Source organism: Papio anubis, chromosome 1 (assembly GCF_008728515.1).
Source record: "Papio anubis isolate 15944 chromosome 1, Panubis1.0, whole genome shotgun sequence".
Lineage (NCBI taxonomy): Eukaryota > Metazoa > Chordata > Mammalia > Primates > Cercopithecidae > Papio > Papio anubis.
Genome location: NC_044976.1, coordinates 91,832,483 through 91,855,159, shown reverse-complemented (window position 1 = coordinate 91,855,159; position 22,677 = coordinate 91,832,483). Strand labels below are relative to the sequence as shown.

The 22,677-nt window shown below is 38.0% G+C and overlaps 2 protein-coding genes and 1 pseudogene across 10 annotated transcripts in view; 2 read left to right on the top strand and 1 right to left on the bottom strand.

Moving 5' to 3' along the window:
- Positions 1 to 21,799, bottom strand: part of LOC101011236 (coiled-coil domain-containing protein 18) — a 107,924-nt gene extending 86,125 nt beyond the window's left edge. For 2 of the 8 annotated variants that reach the window (XM_021920912.2, XM_021920909.2), the window contains exons 1-5: positions 18,231 to 19,994; positions 17,585 to 17,753; positions 15,261 to 15,419; positions 9,632 to 9,738; positions 8,003 to 8,131 (exon numbers count right to left, since the gene is read on the bottom strand). In XM_021920912.2, coding sequence (XP_021776604.2) covers positions 8,003 to 8,131; positions 9,632 to 9,738; positions 15,261 to 15,419; positions 17,585 to 17,753; positions 18,231 to 18,364 — 698 coding nt within the window. In that variant the 5' untranslated portion in view covers positions 18,365 to 19,994. Of the gene's footprint in view, positions 1 to 8,002; positions 8,132 to 9,631; positions 9,739 to 11,442; positions 11,462 to 15,260; positions 15,420 to 17,584; positions 17,754 to 18,230; positions 19,995 to 21,254; positions 21,392 to 21,688 lie in introns of those variants that run through there. The other 6 variants (XM_021920902.2, XM_021920895.2, XM_021920894.2 and 3 more) reach the window with 6 other exon arrangements.
- On the top strand, positions 10,642 to 11,315 carry LOC108580601 (annotated as a pseudogene).
- Positions 21,419 to 22,677, top strand: part of TMED5 (transmembrane p24 trafficking protein 5) — a 28,217-nt gene continuing 26,958 nt past the window's right edge. Inside the window, exons 1-2 of one of the 2 annotated variants that reach the window (XM_021920915.2) lie at positions 21,849 to 22,061; positions 22,379 to 22,450. In XM_021920915.2, the coding sequence (XP_021776607.1) occupies positions 21,873 to 22,061; positions 22,379 to 22,450 (261 nt within the window). In that variant the 5' untranslated portion in view covers positions 21,849 to 21,872. Of the gene's footprint in view, positions 22,062 to 22,378; positions 22,451 to 22,677 lie in introns of both variants that reach the window. The other variant, XM_003892214.5, reaches the window with a different exon arrangement.

Below are 22,677 nucleotides of genomic sequence, written 5' to 3'. Positions count from 1 at the left end.
CTCATCTCTTAGTTCCTTATGCTTCTTGTAATGAAATGAAAATTTGGGGCACAATATATTGAGAATACTTGGTCAATATCACACTAACGCCTAAAAATATTTTAATATTTAAACCTATTCCCATCACATTCTTTCTAATGTAAGTGAGGTTAGTGACCCTCCTCTTATCCAGGATGAATTACTCTATTTATAGTCTGGATCTTAACTCTTAACCCTTCAGAAATGCACTCTAGCTTCTGTATTTTCATTCCCTCTGTTGGTTATTTTGCCACAAGTATAAAAAGTTCAAGTAAAAGTATTCCTAACTTCCTGAATCTATGTGGTTAAGTATGTCTATCTGACTCCAAAGTTTCAGATAAAGGAAAGTAAGGACAACCAAGGATTTCTCTGAAAATCTGTAGGAATATAATCAATTCCTGAATGTGCACAGGTACTGTTCAGAGCAAAGGATACCTGTATTTCTCACTTAAACAAACAAAAACCTTCCCACATATTGTGCTTTCCTCTATCATCCTTCTTTTCTTTCTTTTTTTTTTTTTTTTGAGACGGAGTCTCGCTCTGTTGCCCAGGCTGGAGTGCAGTGGCACGATCTGGGCTCAGTGTAAGCTCCGCCTCCCAGGTTCATGCCATTCTCCTGCCTCAGCCTCCTGAGTAGCTGGGACTACAGGCGCCCGCCACCTCGCCCGGCTAGTTTTTTGTATTTTTTTTAGTAGAGACAGGGTTTCACCGTGTTAGCCAGGATAGTCTCGATCTCCTGACCTCGTGATCCACCCATCTCGGCCTCCCAAAGTGCTGGGATTACAGGCTTGAGCCACCACGCCCGGCCTCATCCTTCTTTTCAAGCCAGACTTATCCACTTTACACTTATCTACTCTTCCTTGCTTCCAATTTGTAAAAAGTAATGACATATTTCAGCCACACACAAAAGTGTGGATAAATATTACCAAGTACTTCCAATCATGTTTTAATGAATCTTCACTCTTTGTCTGAAAAGGCTACAGAAGACAAACAAAACATCACAAATAAAGTTGAGGTCCTTATGTGTCCTGTCCAAATCCGATTCCCCTGACTTCTTCCACAGAGGTAACCCTATCCTGATTTGGGTGTTTTTTATTTTGTACATTCATGTTAACCTACACCCACAAATAGTATATATCACAGTTCATCTATTCTGAGAGGCACCCTATCCTGATTTGGGTGTTTTTTATTTTGTACATTCATGTTAACCTATACCCACAAATAGTATATATCACAGTTCATCTATTCTGAGAGGCACATTGTTTTCACTTTTTGTTGTGTGTGTGGAGATGGGTATCTTGCTATTTTGCCCGGGCTGGTCTTGAATTCCTGGCCTCAAGTAATACTCCCACTTTGGCCCCCTCGAGTGCTTGCATTACTGGAGTGAGTCACTGTGCCCAGCCTGTTTTCGCTTCTGTTTTGTTTTTTTTTTTTTCTTTAATAACCACCTATAGTCTTACCATGGTTTCACATTTGTAACATCTCTAAAATTTTTATGTGCTGGGTATGGTGGTTCACACCTGTATTCCAAACACTTTAGAAGGCTGAGCCAGGAGGATTGCTTGAAGCCAGAAGTTAGAGACCAGTCTGGTAAACACAGTGAGATCATCTCTACAAAAAGTTAACTGGGAGTGGTGGTGCACATGTGTGGTCCCAGCTACTCTAGAGGCTGAAGCAGGAGGATCCCTTGAGCACAGGGATTTGAGGCTGCAGTGAGCCATGATCGCAATGCTGCATTCTAGCCTGGGTGACACAGCAAGACCCTATCTCTAAAAAAATAAAATAAAATAAGACAGTTTCAGGTGGGGGTCCATAAAGTGCAGCAGCCACAGCCAGCTACCTCATGCTCAACAACAGCGCCTAGATGCTCATCCTGGGGCTGGCACCTGCAAGTCCCCCTTGGGCCAGGTAACTGAAGCTGTGAAGGTGGCAATCGACATCGGGTACTGCTGCATTTACTATGTCTACATGTACCAGAACGCAAATGAGGTGGGGGTAGCCATTCAGAGGAGCTACCCACTGCGGGTCTCCTCTGAGCTGTTCTGTCGCTCAACAAAGCTTCTCTTTGTATTGCTTACCCTCCACTTGTTTGCGTACCTCATTCTTCCCAGACACAGGACAAGAACTCAGGACCCACTGAATGGTGGGGCTAAAAATGCTGTAACACAAATGGCTGAAACACACCCCTTGTTCACCACGTTGCAGGCAACAAGAAGAAAAGGCAAGAGAAGGAGAGAAGAGCTGCAGCCCTTCGGAGAGCCCAGACCTATGAGCTTCCCGAGCCAGGGCTGTGACACCCTCTTTAGGGCTCTGTGGTTCCTGGTGTCTCCAAGCTTCTGGCACCACCACGTTCCCTGGTGTCAGCCATGGAAGCTGCTTATGCTACGCCTGGTCCAGCCACAGCCTCACAGGGAGCTGGCGCCTGGAGCTGCTCACACTACCACAGCCGGTGTGCCTGGCTATGCATAGTGGCCGGTGCCTACAGTTGTTCACACACCCCTTGTCATTCTGCATCTAGCTCACTCTTGACAGGTGTGGGATCCAGAGTGGTAGCTGAGTGGGCGGAATGAGCCCAGTGGGCCAGAGCAAAACTCAGGCAAAGGTGCCACTGGCCACAGAGGTTTCTGGCTGGTGAAGCAACACCCCAAGGATCCCAAAACAGCATAGAGCGCCTCCTGCTTCCAGAAATCTGTAAGTATAAAAATTTCTTCCTTCATGTCAGTCATGTGTCTGTATCTTACCATACCTGATTAAAACAAACCCCGAATACATTCTAAAATATGCATTAAAGCCAGGCACAGTGGCTCATGCCTATAATACTTGCACTTTAGGAGGCCAAGGCAGGAGGACCGCTTGAGTCCAGGAGCTCAAGACCAGCCTGGGCAACACAGTGAGACCCCATGCCTAAAAAAAATTTAAAAATTAGTCAGGTGTGGGCCAGGCACAGTGGCTCACGCCTGTAATCCCAGCACTTTGGGAGGCCGAGACGGGTGGATCACAAGGTCAGGAGATCGAGACCATCCTGACTAACACAGTGAAACCCCGTCTCTACTAAAAATACAAAAAATTATCCGGGTGCGGTGGCGGGCGCCTGTAGTCCCAGCTACACGGGAGGCTGAGGCAAGAGAATGGTGTGAACCCGGGAGGCGGAGCTTGCAGTGAGCCGAGATTGTGCCACTGCACTCCAGCCTGGGCAACAGAGCGAGACTCCATCTCAAAAAAAAAAAAAAAAAAAAAAAATTAGTAAGGTGTGGTGGGGCAAGCCTGTAGTCCTAACTATCTGGGAGGCTGAGGTGGGAGGATCGCTTGAGCCCAGGAGTTGGGAGCTACAGTGAGCCACGATCACAGCATTGCACTCCAGCCGGGTAACAAAGCAATACCATATCTCTCAAAAAAAAATTAAGACTATACGTATCTTCTGTAGATTTTTTCTTATAGTTTTTCTTATTTGATTTTAATTTTTTATTGAGTAAAGTACAGAAATCCTAATTGAGTGAATGTTTTAATAATGTATATACTTACTTAACTACTATCTCAATCAAATAGAGAACACTTCCAGCTCCCCTGTGTACCTTCCCAGTGAGTATTCTTTACACCAAAAAGGTAAGCACCATTTGGACTTTTAACAACATATGTTAATTTTGCCTGTCCTTGATTTGCTATGGAATTATACAGTATTCTACTGTGGCTTCTTCTACTGAGCATTGTATGTGTGATATTAACCCATGTTGTTACATAGTTGTAGCTGCTCTTTTTTACATTAATTATGTGTATAATTAATTATGTGAACATACCACAGTTTATTTATCGATTACACTGTTGATGAACATTTAGCAATTACGAATAAAATTACTTTAACATTCTTGTACATGTCTTTTAACATAGGGACTAAGTTTTGTTGAAATGAATGGTGGATCCTAAGGCAGGCTTATGTTTACCTTTAGCAGCTACTGACAGTTTTCCAAAGTGGTTCTACAAATTTACACTTCCATTAGAAATGCAGAAGAGTTTCAATTCCACATCCTCGCCAAAACTTGTTTTTGAGAGTCTTTTCCATTTTAGCCATCGTGGGCCATAGCGGGCCTGATGTTTCCATTTGTCGTCATTGTTTTGACTAGTTTAGTTATTTGTGGGCAGATTTTTAATTGTTGATTTGATATCCCTAATAGCTATATATACAGACACACATATATATATGTATACACATATATAGATGCACACACACACATACACACATATATATTTTTTTTTCAGGTTTTCCATTTATTTTAAAGTTAGTTTTGTTAAATTATATTTTGCTAAGAAATTTATTTAGTCTAAGTTTTCAAATGTATCATCCTTAAAATGATTCAGTTATTGGTCTTATTTCTTACATATTTCTTATGGCTTACCGATTTATAGCTAAATGTGTAGTTTGGGAGTCCCTTGTCAATCCCAACACTTGTGCCTTTTCTGCTTTATTAATCTTGTGTGATGCCCATTTTCTTGTTCATTGTGAAAATAACCACATTTAGGTTTTGGTAATCCTTTATATTGTTTCATTGTTTTCTATTCATCCACTTCATCCTTATCTTTATTATTTCCTTACTTCTATTTTCTTTGGTGTTCATTCTTTCTTCTGATGTCCTCCTTTTCCTGACCACACAATTGGCTATTTTAGTTCATTAATTTTCAGTCATGATATAATACACGTATATAAGGTTCAATTTTTTCCTCTAAGAGTGTCTTTAGGTACAGCCTACAAGCAGTGATGCACAATTTTTTTTATATCACTCAGTTCTAAAGGTTTTCTAATTTATTCAATAGTCAGTGAACACCAGTAAGCCTGGTTTTACATTTCCAAACATACAGGATTTCAAGGAGTTATATTCTAACTTAACTGAACTGTGGTTGGAGAAAACAATACACACTACATCAATCTTTTGGAATTTTTTCAAATTCATGCTATCTGGCATAGTGAGGTAACAGATTACATCTGCTTGAAAGAACGTCAATTTCAAACTGTTGACTACAGGGTTCCATATGCACATCCATTAGATCAAGAATATTAATTGTCTTACTCAACACTTCAAGTCTTAATTTTTTGTTACTTAACAATTCCTGATAAATGTATAAAGAATTTTCCCCATATGACTACAGATTTGTTCTTTCCTCCCTGAAATTGTGTTATTTTTCTTATGTATTTTGGGACTAAATTATTAGATACATATAAGTTTAGAGTCTTTATAGCTTGCTGGTTTAGAGTCTTTATATCTTCTTGGCTAAGTGTCACTTAAACATTATATGAGTCATTTTAATGTTGGTAATGTTCATTGCATTGAAGTCTATTCTGATCCTAATACAGTAATATCAACTTTGCTTTGGTGGGTATTTGAAACATTCCTTTCCATTCTTTTTTTTTTTTCTTTTTTGAGACAGAGTCTCACTCTGTCATACAGGCTGGAGTGCAGTGACATAATCTCGGCTCACTGTAATCTCTGCCTCCTAGGCTCAAGCAATCCCTTTCACCTTAGCCTCCTGAATAGCTGGGACTCCAGGCCTGTGCCACCACACCTGGCTAATTTTTATATTTTTTGTAGAGACGGGGTTTCGCCATGTTGCCCGGGCTGGTCCTGAACTCACAAGCTCAAGTGATCCACCCATCTCGGCCCCACAAAGTGCTAGGATTACATGCTAGGATTACAAAGTGCTAGGTTAGCCACCGCACCCCGTCTGCTTTCAATTTTCCTGTGTCCTTATGTTTTAGGTAATCTCTTAAAAACAGCATAAAGCTAAACAATCTCTCCCTTTACACTGGCTTTTTAATCCATTATGATTAATCTTCTCCACCCAAAAAATAGTCCTTGCAAAGGTTTTGATCTTTCAATCTCAGAATGTGCCAGTCTATTTGTGCTGCTGGACAAATATCATAGTCTAGGTAGTTTATAAAAAACAGAAATGTATTTCTCACAGTTCTGGAGGCTGGCAAGTCCAAAATCAAGGCACTGGCAGGTTGGTAGGGCCTAATCTCTCTGCTTCCAAGATGGTGCCTTAAATGCTACATCCTCCAAGGAGGAGGAACACTATGTTCTAACATGACAGAAAGGAAAAAAGGGACAAACTCCCTCTGTCAAGACCTCTTATAATGGCATTAATCCGTTCATGAAAGCAGAGCCCTTGTGACCTAAGTACCTCCTAAACGCTCCACTTCCCAACAGTGTTGTATTGGCATTAAGTTTCCAATACAAAAAATTGGGTGGACACATTCAGACCACAGCAGAAAGTCAATATTCATTTTAGTTCTTCAAAAAGCTCCAAGAGTCTTCATATCATACCTCTACCTAAAAATCTCAATTGGCTATTTATGCTCTCCAGGTTAAAATACAAATCCTTTGGTATAACACACAAAGTCATTTACAGTCTGGATCCAGTGTGTCTTTCATGTCTCATCTCCCACTACACCTATTTACTTATAAGAACATAAAATTACTTAAGAGTTCTTCAGCAATGATACTCTTTAATATGTCTATACCTTTGCACATGCTGCCCAGAATGTGTCTGTCCCCACTTACTCACTTTGTGAAGCCAAAGTCAATACTTAGCTGGGCACAGTGGCTCAGGCCTATAATTCCAGCACTTTGGGAGTCCGAGGAGGGTGGATCACTTGAGGTCAGGAGTTTGGGACCAGCCTGACCAACATGGTGAAACCCTGTCTCTACTAAAAATAAAAGAATTAGCTGAGTGTGGTAGTGCATGCCTGTAATCCCAGCTACTCAGGAGGCTGAGAAAGGAGAACTGCTTGAACCCGTGGGGTGGAGGCTGCAGTGAGCCAAGATCACACCACTGCACTCCAGCCTGCAAGACAGAGTAAGACTCCACCTCAAACAACAACAACAACAAAGTCAATACCCTGAAAATCATCTCTTATCTAAGTTCTATAGAGGAAACTAGTAGCTCTTCCTCTTTATTTTTTCTTGGCAGCTATATTGTGAATGTGGTCTTCATGTATTATTATCTCAATATTTTAAATAACCATATGCAAAGCTTATCTGAGTAAGTAAAGTGTGAATTCTAGAATATGTAACCACAAAGTTTATATAATAGTTACGAATTATTAGTATTTATTAAGAGGTACCTTATATTTCTTTTTTTATTTACTCTTCATATCTATCCATATAAAGATAATATCGTTTTTATTTAATGAAATGAATGAAAAAAACCTGAGATTTCAAAAGGTTATATCATTTGGCCAAGGTAACAAAGCCAATGAGAGGTAAAATCTAAAAATTTTCTAACTAACTCCAAAACCTAAGCATTTTCTACTAATATTTGTAATATTGCTTAGTACAGATTATGGCTTTATACTGTATAAAAACTGCTATAATCCTATTTCATTATAAAATCTTATTAGCTTAAACTAAAAAAATTTAAATCTTTATCACTTTAAAAGTGAACTGGCATTCAGAGTTAATGGTTCCTTGGACAGAGACACTTAAAAGACTTTATCTCCAGATATAATTTATACGAAATAGATATTTTTGTACTACTTATATATTTCTAAAGGAAGATCCAACCACACATTCTCATGCATTGAGTTTCTTTCTCTATGAGGCAAAATTTTCTTTTTAAGAGTTCATTCAACATTTTATTTAGTTTTATTAGAGGTAATATTAATTTACAGGCTTTTTCCCTGTTAGTATTTTAAACTCAGTATACTGATTTCAAATAGGCCACAGAACTTAATTTCAGATATAAGTATCATTACACTGATAATCATTATCAGTTTTGTAGAAATTCAGCCCAATCCAGAATGCTAATAACATAAATTCCACACACAAACATTTTAATGGAAAATTTCAAAAAATTAATAGATAAAAAGAACATTAAGTTATTCTATTGCCAAATCTCTGAAATTTTTTCACTTCAAAAATTAACTAGAATTTTAAACAGGTAATATATTCTTTATTCCCTTTCAAAAAAATGTATTTGCTTTAAAAACACATACCTTTTTCCTTGTTTGGTTTGTTCAAGTAAGTCCACCTTTAATTTTATACATTCCTCTTTGGACTCCTGCAAACTCTGTTCCTTTTCAATTACCATTTTCTGGCTCTGTTCCAGCTTATTTTCTGCCTCTCTATAAAATAAAGGATACTTTGTTTTAAGACTACTAAAGAGATTATCCCAGGTATGCAAGAATAATTTAATATTAGGAATTATATTTGTTTAAATCAATGAGTTAAGCAAAACAATATACAAAAAGAGACAGAGAAAAAGGTATATTCATCCCTTGTTAATTAAGAGTTTTTTTAAAAATAAAAGAATACTTCCACCAGATGATAAATACATCTGAAGTAATAACTCACATCATATTTTATAGTCAGATACCAGAAGCATTCCTGTATAGTTCAGAAACTAAATAAGGATGACTGTTATCATCCCACATCCAACAACTTTACTAACAGTTCTACCCACTGCAAAAAGCAAATATGAAAAGGTATTAAGAAGTATAATTGCTGAAAAGGAAAGACAAAATTTTTTTCTTTTTCCTACTCTTTGAGTCAGAAACAAAATTTTCTTTATTTGCTGATAATACCATTAGCTACCAATTACAAAATAATTATATTACACAAAAGTCAGTAACCTTCCCATACACTAGCAATGAACAAAGTAGGAACAATTCACAATTACTAAAAATATAAAATACCTACAAATAAATTTAAAATAATATATGTATTACAAAGAAAATTACAAAACTCTGATGGACATAAAAGACAACTTTAGTATGCAGCAAATCATTTGCAGAACTTGTGAAACACCTCCCAACTTGGTTCAGTATGCCAGAGATAAGGTCTGAGAATTTGCATTTCTAACAAGTTCCAGGTGATGCTACTATTGCTGGTCATTTAACTATATTCTCAGAATCACTCAGAGTAATATGTTATTTAATATGCATATATTTCCCATTTTATTCAAAGCAGAAGAGAATAAATTATAAAGTGCCTGATGGCAAGGCATGACAGCTCATGCCTATAATCCCAACACTTTGAGAGGCTGAAGCAGGAGGACTGCTTGAGGCCAGGAGTTTGAGACCAGCCTGACCAACATAGTGAGACCCCATCTCTACAAAATAAAAAATAAAAAGCTCAGCTGGGCACAGTGGTGTGTGCCTGTAGTCCCACTACTTGGGAGGCTGAGGCAGAAGGATCATTTGAGCCCAGGAGGCTGAGGCTGCAGTGAGCCATATTGCACCACTGCACTCCAGCCTAGGTGACAGAGTGAGACCCTGTTTGTAAAAATAATAAAAGTGTCTGACTCCTTTACATTTTATTTCTTGAACTCCCTTTGAAATACTGAGTATATACTGCTATGTAGGTGAAGAAATGAACTAATTCATATTTGACAAAAGCATGTAAATAGGCATCTCACCTTAGTCTTTTTTAACCCCTATATACTGCATGCAACCTACAGCCAAGAGGAGTTATGATTGACTAAAAATAGATTCAACGAGTTCTAAGACAACTGAACACCATTAGGGTATGTAAATATATTGGGTGTGGGGAACAAGATTTAACAAGATATAACAAAATGTAAAAGTAGCAAATAAAATTTTGAGAGCTATAAAAAGTATATTTACCTCAAAACTTTATCTTGAGCTGAAACCTCTGCTTCCAAATTTATAATCTGTTCTTCTAAGATTGGGACACTGGCTGCCTGCTGTTGAGCAAATTCAAGCATGGAAACCTAAAATATAAAAACAACTTTTATAGTACTTTCAGAAAATAAATTAACCTACTTGGCCCTTAGTTTTTTTCCTGTCAGATAAGGGGGTTCAACAGGGCTCCCAAATCATTGCTCAGATATAAAGCTTCCCATCTATTCCTTTGATCAACATTTACATGGGCATATCATCATAAGCCAGCCGTGGCATGTAAGCTCCTGGCATTACCTTCAACTTATAACTGAAGAGTTATTTAGGGGAGAAAACAGAATCTCTACTGATAAGCATCTAGCAAGATTAATTTTACATAAATTAGAAAATTAAATATAAAACATCAAACTATAAACAATTATGAAAGAAAATATTTACTGAATTTTTATGATTTAAAGACCTAATTATAGAATACATGCTTACTAGAAAGAATCTAAATACAGAAAAGCATAATGACCCTACAATCTGTATTATAAAGAGAGTACAACTACTATAGCAGGATGGGAACCCACAATCTAAATGGTATGGAAGAAAGTATCAATAAGATAACTATCATTGAAAAAGAAGTTTAGAACATGAAGGCACAAGGTACTGTAGAGGACAGAAGTGAGGTCCCAATGAAAAAGCAGGGATACAGTTCAAAGTATCTGCAAATAACAGTTATCCTTTTTCCCACTCCCAGAACACCAACAGCAAGGTGTTGGCATACTAGGAAAGAGGCAGAAAGTTTATTATCAGAAGAAACTGAACAGAAGAAGCTTGAGACTGTGGGACACTAAGAATAATGAGCAGGAATGAAGTACAGCTGTAACAAGGGAATTAATATAAAACGGATAGCTCCACCTTACTACTCTATTTCGTTTTTGGTTATCCCACAGGTGAGAAACTAAAGGATTCTTTGCTGGAGAAACTCAACAGCTCAAAAAAAAAAAAAAAAAAATCTCTTTCCATGCTGATAGCACTCCCACAAACATGGTGAACGTTCCTAAAACCTGCAGGACTTTCTGTAAGAAGTGTGGCAAGCACCAACCGCAGAAAGTGACACAGTACAAGAAGGGCAAGGATTCTCTGTATGCCCAGGGAAAGCAGTGATATGACAGGAAGCAGAGTGGTTATGGTGGGCAGACTAAGTAGATTTTCCAGAAAAGGGCTGAAACTACAAAGAAGATTGTGCTAAGGCTTGAGTGCATTGAGCCCAGCTGCAGATCTAAGAGAAAGCTGACTACTAAAAGATGCAAGCATTCTGAACTGGGAGGAGATAAGAGCAGAAAGAGCCAAGTGACCCAGTTTTAAGTGTTATCTTTTGTTTTATTACGAAGACAATAAAATCTTGAGTTTATGTTAAAAAAAAAAAAAAAAGGAAAAGAAAAACATCTCATACTGATACTGTTTGGGAGCTGGCAGGTGTTTCCCTACAAAAGAACCACCTCCCTAACCATCACCCAGAAATAAAGTCCACTGGACAACAAACCACCAATCTGCATTTAAATGCCTTTCTCTTAAATATGAATAGCTAAAATACTAACATCTGAAAAAACGCTTCTGTTTTTTTTTTTGAGACGGAGTCTCACTCTGTCACCAGGCTGGAGCACAGTGGCGCAATATCAGCTCACTGCAACCTCCGCCTCTGAGTTCAAGCAATTCTCCTGCCTCAGCCTCCCGAGTAGGTGGGACTATAGGTGCACACCACCATGCCCAGCTAATTTTTGTATTTTTTAGTAGAGACAGGGTTTCACCATGTTGGCCAGGATGGTCTCGATCTCTTAACCTTGTGATCCACCCGCCTCGGCTTCCCAAAGTGCTGAGATTGCAGGCATGAGCCACCACGCCCGGCCCAAAAGCTTCTAACATAAAGTCAGAGGCCTAAACAAAAGAAAAAGGAAAGGAAAGCAAACATGAAAAAAAATCATTAAATCTTCAGAGTGCTAAGACAGAATACATTAGTATGTTATGAAATACAAAACAATCAGAACAAAAAAAACTTTAGAAACTGAAAAAAGTATGACAGCCAAAATAAAAGATTCAATAGAAGTGCAAAAAATAATGTTGAGAATACCTCCTAAATAAAAATCACATGGCCAGGCACTGTGGCTCAATCCTGTAACCCCAGCATTTTGGGAGATGAATAGATCGCTTGAGTCCAGGAGTTCAAAATCAGCCTGGGCAACATGGCAAAACTCCATCTCTACAAAAAGACAATACAAAAACTAGCCAGGCATGGTGGCATATGCCTGTAGTCCCAGTTACCTGGGAGGTTACGGTGGGAGGATCACTTGAGCCCAGGAGGTCAAGGTGGCACTGAGCTGTGATTGCATCATTGCACTTTAGCCTGGGTGACAGAGCAAGACCTTGTTTCAAAACAAAACAAGGCTTATATTCAAAAGACAGGTAATAACAAATGTTTGCAAGAATGTGGAGAAAAGGGAATCTTCATATGCTGTTGGTGGGAACGGAAATTAGTACAACCATTATGGAGAACCATTTGGAGGTTCCTCAAAAAACTAAAAATACAGCTACCATATCCAGAAATCCCACTGCTGGGCATATACCCAAAAGAAAGGAAATCAGTATATTGAAAAGGTATCTGCACTTCCATGTTTGTTGCAGCACTGTTCAAGAGCCAAGACTTAGAAGCAACCTAAGTGTTCATCACAAATGAATGGATAAAGAAAATGTAGTACTTACACAATGGAGTACTATTCATCCATAAAGAAGAATGAGAATCAGTCATTTGCAACAACATGGATGGAACTAAAGATCATTATGTTAAGTAAAATAAGTCAGGCACAGAAAGACAAATATCATATGTTCTTACTTATTTGTGGGATCTAAAAATCAAAACAATTGAACTCATGGACATAGAAAGTAGAAGGATGGTTTACCAGAGGCCAGGAAGGGCAGTTGTCAGGGTGGGAAGAGGTGGGGATGGTTAATGGTATAAGAAATAGAAAGAATGAACAAGAACTACTATTTTGTAGAACAACAGGGTGACTATAGTCAATAATAATAATTTAATTGTACATTTAAAAATAACTAAAAGACTATAACTGGATTGTTTATAACACAAAGGATAAATGTCTGAGGGGATGGATATCCCATTCTCCATGATGTGATTATTATGCTGCATAATTGTATCAAAAAATCTAATGTACTCCAAAAATATATATGCCTACTATGTACCCACAAAAATTAAAAATAAAAATTAAGAAACAGAAAAATTTCCAGAACCAAAGGATACAAGTTTCCAGCCTAAAAGGGCTCTCAAATACCCAGTATGAGTAATAAAGGCCTATTGAAAGATACATTGTTGTACAGTTTTAAAACACCGGAATGGGAAGGTCCTAAAAACTACCATCTGCCATAAAGTAAAAAACAAACAAATGGGAAAAAAAGAGATTACATGCTAAGGGAAGTAATTCACAATGGCAACAGACTTTTCAAAGTGGCACTGGAGGATAGAAGGGAGTAATGTCCTAAAAATTCAAACGTTACATAATTATCAAACTGGAATTTAATCATGAGTGAAGAAGAAATTAAGACATTTTCAGACAGGCAAGGAAGTAACTGGAAGATATGCTCCAAATACAGAAAGAATAAACTAGGAAATAACAAAAAATAGAATTCAGGAAACAGTAGATTCAACCTAGAAGAACACCAAAGAGAAGTCCCAGGATGGCAGTTGGATAGCAGGTGTAGAGGGCAAAAAGCTCAGAAAGAGCAGGCTGCCAGGCTCCAGAAGAGTAAGTACAACCATTGCCAGAGGTAAGTTATGAATATATTGATTGATTTCTGCAAAAGAGTCTCAATAGTGGGCATATATGAAGCATCAAAAGCTCATACGTGGCCTGAAATAGGTGGCTTCCCTAAAAAATATTTCAACAACTTAGAAAATGCTGAGCTGAGAAGTACAATACTAGTATCTTACTTCTTCGCATAACCACTGGTGTGTTTATATCCTAAAAATAAAGGTTAAAAATGCTAGTTCAGTAATTATTAAATTATCTTTATGTCTCTTTTCTTACTTTAAATCACTAGCAATCATGACTTTAAAAAGAGAGATTATCTATAGTTGAAGAAAAAATTTAAAAATAAGCAGAAAAAACGAACAGACAAATCACAAAGAAATCTAAATGGCAAACAAATATACCAAAAAGATAAATTTTGTACGAAATCAAGAAAAACAGCATTTTTCCCTCAAAGTGAACAAGAAAAGATGAGGAACCAAATGTAAATGCTTGAAAAACATTATTTCCCTAAAATATGGTCATTCTGCCTCTGGAAATCTACCCTAGAAATAATCTCAAACACTAAAGAAGTTTTATGTTCAATAATCTCAAACACTAAAGAAGTATTATGCTCATTGTTGCATTTTGTTTTTCCTGTGCTGAAATAATCCCTAATAGCATTTTGTTTTGTTTGAAAAAACAGAAAAGAAAAATAAAGTCTTCCCATAACTGTTCTATTTAAAACTACATATAATGTATATATACAATGTTTATAAAAGTAAATAGTGAAAGCCTCACTCCAACCTTCCAATCTCTCTCGAAGTTATCAACAGTGTGAAGCATAGTTTCTACCTTAATATATCACATGTATATATATTTACATACAAACACACACACAGACACACATACACTTCTTATAAAGAGGAAAACTAAGATTATTATACGTGTGTACTGCTCTGTAATGTTTTTCTGCCACTAAATATATTAGGTAACAGTTTTTGAGTGCTGACTACACATAGACACTGTTTTAAGTGACTACAAACATTATATCATTTAAACTTTATCATGCTCCATATAAGTCAAACAACTTTGCATCTTAGTACTAGTATATTTACCTCATTTTTTAAAAAAAGGTTTTGTTACAATCTATCTTATGGGTATACCATAATTTACTATGTCTCCATTATTGGACATTTTGGTTTCTTCTAATTTTTTGTGTAATACCAACCATTTAGTAAAAAAATAGGAAACCACTGAAATATGGGCATTAACTAAGTTACGCTATAATCACATGAAATATAATGCTACCATAAAAAATGATCAATGGAAAAGCTATGTAAATGCATCAGAAAATGCATAGACTATATATACAGTAAAAAAACAGAAAACACCAAAACTATTTAAAACAGTCTGGATTCAACTATGTATTAAACTGGTAAAGCGGTTTCTAGGTGGAAACTCTGGGTGATCTTTCTTCCTCTTTTTGCTACTTTTAAATTTTTCAACAATGACAATGTGTTATTTTAAAAGGGAAGATAAGTAAGTTATACTTCCTTTGTATAAAAAATAAGACCACACAAATTGGTAATCTTAACACCTTAAGAAGCTGACTTATCTAAATGCGAAACTGTAAAGTTCCCTTCAATCATTTTCAGATATAATTCATACAATATTGATTTTATAACATGTTGATACTATAGTATTATAATGAAAATTACTTCACATAACACATTAAGGCAATGTGGCAATACAAGGACTCTTTTTCCAATTATAAATCTTAAAATAACAACTATTTTCTGCTGGCAAACTCGTCATTTCAAGATACATACTTTTGCTCTTGACTGTGTTAATTCAAAGTGGATAGATTCAAATTTTGTCATTAAGGAATGATTCTGTGTGACCAAACAAGCATTCTGTTGCCTAAGTTTATTTAGTTTCTCTCGAAGGCTTTTAATCTCCTGATCCACAGGGGTAGAAGATGAAAACATCTGAAAGAATGAAAAAGAACAAATATATTTTCAATTATTTCAATTAAGGGTTACATGTAATTAATGGAAAATTATGAGCAATTATTAATAAAATGACTAAGCAGCTCAGAAAATGAGTTAAAATACTTAGTGAGTATTGACAAGGATATGTGGAACAATCAATACTCTCTCCTCCACTGCTGGTGGAAGTATATACAAGTATAACCTGGAAAACAGTGGTACACTTTGGGAAACTGGCTGGTATTATCCAGCAAAGTTGAGTATGCTAAGAACCAACAATATCATCCCTAGATATAAACCTGATAGAAACTTTTGTACTTTTGCATGTGCAGATATAAAACTACTCATAGCTACATTGTCCACAAGAGATAATAAATGGGAAGAACCCAAATGTCCACCAACAATAAAATGGATAATAGGTAAAATATTATTTTATCTGTATACATATTTTTATTATATTCTTTTTATACATACTTTACAATATTTAATTTTCATGAGGATTGTGATTTTCAAAACATTTCTTTTAATTAACTTTATTTTGAGTGATTTATTTATGCAATTCAAAATTCAAAACTATATAAAAGAAAAAGTATACACAGAAGTCTCTTCCCATCTTTAATAGGTGGGTAACCACTTCTATAAGTTTCTTGTTTAGTCTTCTAGTGATTCCATACACATACATAAGCAATACAAATTACCCACTTCCCTCCTCTCCTTATGCAAAAACTAGCACATTAGATATAACATTCTGCACCGTGCATTTTTTTTTTTTAACTTGGAACAATATACACTGGCAATCTCTCCATAATAAATACATTGACAAACTCCTTTTCTCAACTGCATAGTTTCCATTGCATGAATAAACCATTATTCAACTAACCGCCTATTACTAGATACTTGAACTATTTCTAATCTTTTGATATGATCAACAATGCCTAATTTCATATCCTGCAGGTGTGTCTATAGTATCATTTTCCAGAAATGGGAGTTCCAAGTCAAGGTAAATGTATTTGTAATTTTGGTAAATATTGCCAAATGCATCTCAGTTGGGGTTATATCACTGTGCATTCCCACTAGGCAATGTACCCGTACCCAATATCACCTATAAAATAACATCTCAAACATCTGAATGTTTAATAATTCTATAGGTAAGAACTAGGTAAGGTACTTAGGTATAGTTTCATTTTGAATTTATCTTATTATGAGGAAATTGGACACCTTTTCATTAGTTTGGATATCATTTTTATTTCTTTTTCCCTTCATGTCTTTTGCCCATTGGGTTACTGACCTTTTTGTTCTCAGTTTCTAGGAGCTCTTTACACACTAGATTATCCTTTTGTGTTTGATAGTCATTACCATTATTGTTTTCCCAATTAAGGCACATATAAAGTAAGAATGATCAGCAATTTGAATGAGGATAGAGATCAAATTTCTTGGAATTACATACCATGTAAACATGGAATTTGAATTTGTTTCTAAAAAGTAGGTTCAGACAGCTTCATTAAGTAGCTTCCTTACAAAAAAGAAAGCTCTTAATGGTTGGCTTTCCGAAGTGGAAAGAGCAAATATGTATCCAAAAAGATTATGTGCAACCATATCTGTGTATATACATGTAGGGAGTGCAGGGAACAAAGAATAGGAAGAGAGTGTAAAAGGAGATAAAAGGGTAGAGTGAGGAAGAGGGATAAATGCAGGGAGATAAATATATGATAGAATAAGAAAAAGGAAGACAGTTTCAGACCAAGCAAAGATCTCTAACATCATGGACAAAATAGAAAGATAATGAAAGAATAGTGCCATACTATTCACAGTACTTGATCCAGGCTAAATGGTGGGTATACCTTAACCACTTAATAAATAATTGATTACCTATTATGTATAAGATGTAGTGTTAAAATCAAGGGGATTATAATTTACTTAAGAAGACATTTAACTGCAGAAAGGTAATAAATATATAAGTTTAAAAGTAGAGTAATACACCAAGATAACTACTTTCTTGTTAGAACATAAAAAGAACAATTATATTTAAATTCTTGAGTACCAGAGTAAAAGATTACAGAAACCATGAATAAGGTATTTAAAGAAAAACTGAAAAAAAAATTTTTTTAAGTAGGCAGGCCTAAAACCAACACTTCTTTTAACTAGATAGGTGTAAAAATAATAACCTTATCTCTTGCCTTTTTTTGAAAATCAGTGCTGCTACCAGATATTTTACAAACGTTTTCATAAGGTGAATAATTCAGAAGTCCAGGGTGGCTAGGCTGAACATCCAAAATTAGCTTTTCAGACCTTGAAGGATTAGGGGCATAATCAGAATTTTCACTTGGACTAACACTAGAGAAAAAAGAAAAAACATATTTCAGTTCTTGGATAGTTTATTCACTATAAATTGCTATACATTAAATAAGAAAATAGAAAACCTGAAATGCTGCTAAGTAGATTCACAGTTACGAACATAAGGCAATGTTCCACTAAATTTTAAATAAATCATAATTACTTTTAAACTAGCAAACTGTATTTCTAGAGCCTCTATGCTGATTACTTAAGATTCAAAAAAGCATTAAAAAATTAATAAAGCCCAAAAATATATTTTATACTGAGTTCTAATACACTGAAAGTGTTTTTAATATGCAAAGAGGCTTCTCTAATATTCCTATTTTTCCCTAAACTGAAAGTTATATTAAAAAGTATAAGAAAATTATTTCTTATTCCAGAGACACTTTAGAAACAATACATAATAATGAAATTCACACATTTTATATTGATATATTTAAGGCACAGTGAATTCTGTATGTGATTTTACCTACTTACCTGGATAACTCTTCCCCTAAACTCTGCAAACTCCATTCTGTTATCTTCAGTTCATGTCTTAAGGAAGCAACATTTGCAAGCAAACTTTCCTCTTCATTGTCTTTATTACAGTAGTCTGATGAACTAGATTCCATTTCTTAAAAAAAAATGAATTTCTTGTACCTTGCCTGAAAGATTCTGTAGTTTCAGTCAAAATACACGAATAGAATTTAACTCATTAGTTTTCTATTTCAAATGTTGTGAAATCTTTCATGGCGGTTTAAAACAAAACAAAAAATCAATAATAATGAATTTATCTGTAGTGTAAAGCCATAAAGGAGTTCAATACAATTTCAATGAATGAATTTTTCATTTTAGCCAGGGTCTAGTTATATAGTTCCCCTTTTCTAAGCATACCCGATCTTCCTAGCAATTGTTAAGTATTTTCATTCCATGTTAAGGAAACTAAGAATTAGACATTAAATAACTTGCTCAAAGTCCCACAAACGGTAAATGGTGAAATCAAGACTTGAATCCAAGTCACTAGGATGCAAAGACCATTAAATTATGTCTCATTGTAGCTTTATTACTTATTACATATCAATTTCAATATGAGGTGTTTGGACTTTCACAATCACACTACGAGTACTAGACATCTGATTAAATGGTATCATTACAGTCATTCATATTTTGTTAGAAGGGAATTTATTACCAGATAAAAGTTATCTCGTCCTTCTACGCCCAATAGTTACAAAATTTAAAAAACACACATTTACAAGTCACAACCATAGGGATCAAAATAACATTTGGCAGGTCAACTTAAAGAAATAAACGAAGAAAAGCTTTTGCTTCTTCAGTGGATGAGTATCTCTAGGGTTGTGTAACTACTAAATTTCTTTGCATATAAAAAACCATAATAAAGCATCATATTTTATTATTGTAATTAATACAATAAAAAAACTAAAGCTTTATAATCTCCACTACTTCTGTAGACCTTTCTGCGCAATCTTAAAATTACATTCCTCTTTCAGATCCCATTTACCTTTTTCATTGTAGCATTTCCTTCAACGCCCTTCTTAGCATTCTGCTCCCATCCCAAGTTCCAAAAGGTTGGGAGTCCTGTCATTACGTTCAGGACTACAATGTACTTACAGAGGCTCAATATTTTGAATGAATTAACAAATACTAAACTATCCTTCCTTCCCTCAACCAGTCAGAATAGTATGCTACATTTATTCCCCACTCAAAAATTCTCAAATGTAGGGAGGAAGATTAAAAAGAAAACTCCCACCTTAAGGAAAGAAAGTGGCAGGAAATTAAATGAGATACTGTGTAATCTTAATAGACAAACTGGTTCTATCCTCTTTCCCTTTTTTGTTTCCACAAATTTCCTTCTGCTTAAGTGATAAGACTCTCGCAGACAAGTCAATAAATCAGGTCCCCATCTTGCTTTATCTATTCAACATCTCTAGCTCTCTGTAGGATGGTGAAGGAGAAAAGGGTTGAGAAAATTGGGCAAAATCTATAATGCCATTTGGTATTATATATTTCGTCTTAAATCAGGTTTTAGTTCAACATCTGTGTATTTTCATGTAAGAAATAACTGTCAGACCGGGAGCGGTGGCTCACGCCAGTAATCCCAACACTTTGGGAGGTTGAGGCAGGTGGATCACGAGGTCAGGAGTTAAAACCTGGTCAAGATGGTGAAACTCCGTCTCTACTAAAAATACAAAAAAATTAGGCATGGTGGCGGGCGCCTGTAATCTCAGCTCTGGGGAGGCTGAGGCAGAGAATTGCATGAACCCGGGAGGTGGAGGTAGCAGTGAGCCGAGATCACACCACTGCACTCCAGCCTGGGCGACAGAGTGAGACTCCGTCAAGAAAGGGGAGGGGAGGGGAGGGCAGGGGAGGGGAGGGGAGGGGAGGGGAGGAGGGGAGGAGGGGAGGAGGGGAAGAGGGGAGAAGGGGAGAAGGGGACGGGAGGAGAGGAAAGGGGAAAGGAAAAAGGAAAGAAAGGCAGACAGAAAGACAGAAAGGGAGGAAGGGAGGGAGGGAGGGAGGAAGGAAGGAAGGAAAGAAAGAAGAAAAGAAACAAAAGAGAAGAGGGAAAGAAGAAAGAAAGAAAAGAAAGAGAGAGAGAGAGAGAAAGAAAGAAAGAAAGAAAGAAAGAAAGAAAGAAAGAAAGAAAGAAAGAAAGAAAGAGAAAGAAAGAGACAGACAGAGAGAGAGAAGGAAGGGAGGGAGGGAGGGGGAGGGGAGAGGAGGATGAACTCAACTCTTCTGCCGTAGCAATGAATATATTTGATACTAAAATGTTTTCATTTTCCTAGTGGGCCATTTACTGTCAAATGAATGCCCTTAACCTCAATTTACAGTAGTTACCCAAAACAGTATATCTTCACTGACTGAATAACAAGAAAAGCACATCATCCTACTCATTGACCTTAACAACATCATCTTTGGGCCCTAACTAAGAATGTGTTTGTAGGTTTGCACACGCACACCCATCAAACGAAGGGCAAGTGTTCTTTTATACCCTATGTATGTGATACAATGGGCTGCAGTTGAAAAAGATTCCTCATTTTGGAAAGAGGTCATAACTTTGTATAGTAGTCTCCTGTCTCAAGATTGCTTGACACAGCTGATCCTACATCCGTCTGAAAGAAGCAGGGGTCGGGGGCGGACGTGACATCTTCCTTTCAGTTTTTTTTTAAGGAAATACTTTTTCTTTTTTTTTAAATTTTATGGAGACAGTGTCTCGCCATATTGCCAAAGCTGGCCTCGAACTCCTCGGTTCAAGCAATCCTCCTGCCTTGGCCTCCCAAAATGCTGAGATAACAGGCCTGAGCCACTGCGCCCAGACTCCTATTTTTCATCAAATAAAATACAACCGTTCAGAGGAGCATGCTCAGCAACCGCAAGGACCAGTCCCAGCGCATCCAAGGTGCCAGGAGGGAAAGGAACAAAACTCCCCCAGGTAAGCTGTTTTCCCCACGCCAAGGGGCAGTCGCTCACCACCCAAGTCGCAGCTGGGGAGAGACTCACCCGGCGACTGCGCGCTTCGCACTCGAGTCTACGTTAGGAAGCCTATGACCCTCTTCAGGGCCCCTGCGCTTGGAAGCCTCGGACGCTACTTGGAGAACCAGCGAACCCCGGCAGCACGGAATTCGAACCGCCGCGGGAGCCGTTGGGACACGCCTACCCGGCCGCTGCCCCGCCCCGGCGCAGACTGCATGAGGCGCCGCCGGAGGCGCGGGGCTTGCCGGGGATCGTGGTCGGCGAGCGCGTCCGAGCCCACTAGCCGAGCCCGCCCGGGACTACATTTCCCACAATCACAGCCAGGATGCCCATTGGTGGGGGAAGCCATGGGAACCAGAGGCCGTCAGTGGGAGAGGCGGGCGGCGCTCACGCCTGGCCTGAGGGGGCCGAGACTGAGGCGGTGGCGGAACGGGGCTGCTGGCCCCGCCCTGAGTCCCTACCCTTTGGAGGACTGCGCTTCTCCTTCGGAGGGAGTGTTCGCCGCCGCCGCCGCCGCCGCGGCCGCCACTTGGAGTTTCTTCAGACTCCAGATTTCCCTGTCAACCACGAGGAGTCCAGAGAGGAAACGCGGAGCGGAGACAGCAGTATCCCACGCCTCTTGCAGCCCGGATCACCCCAGCAGGGATGGGCGACAAGACCTGGCTGCCCTTCCCCGTGCTCCTTCTGGCCGCTCTGCCTCCGGTGCTGCTGCCTGGGGCGGCCGGCTTCACACCTTCCCTCGACAGCGACTTCACCTTTACCCTTCCCGCCGGCCAGAAGGAGTGCTTCTATCAGCCCATGCCCCTGAAGGCCTCGCTGGAGATCGAGTACCAAGTAAGTGCGGAGGATAAACCAGCCTCCTTCCTTTAACCCAGCTACACTGCGTTGTCGCCTCTCACCCGTTTAGAAACTTCTGGTGGACGGCCCGGGTGGTGAAGAGGCGAGGGCCGTCCGGGAAGCCGGCCCGCTCTGCGCAGGCGCGCGAGGGGAGGTGAGGCGAGGCTCACGCTGAGGCCGGGGACCCAGAACTTAGGCTGGACCTGGAATTGACAACTACCCCGCCTAATTCCCTTTCCTTCGGTCGGAAAGAGGCCAGAACTGGTGATGTCGCTGGCTTTTCTGTTTCCTAATTCGCCTATCGCTTTTCTTAGCCACTACACGCTCCGATACTGAGAATTTCACAATGCGGAACTGATACACGTTCTCCTTCATCATTGGACGAGGTGATGACACTTGTTTGAATCACCCCCACCCCTTTCACACAATTCAGATGTTACAGATCTTCACTGTCTTTGCTTCAGTTAAGGGTTTTTGAATTATGATCATGTAATTATCACTAAGCCCAATTTTGAAATTTTTTGGAAGAGGCTGTTGCTATATTTAATCATACATTGCCGTTTAAGTTATATATGCATTATTTTCAAAAGATCAAATCGTATATTAAAACTTT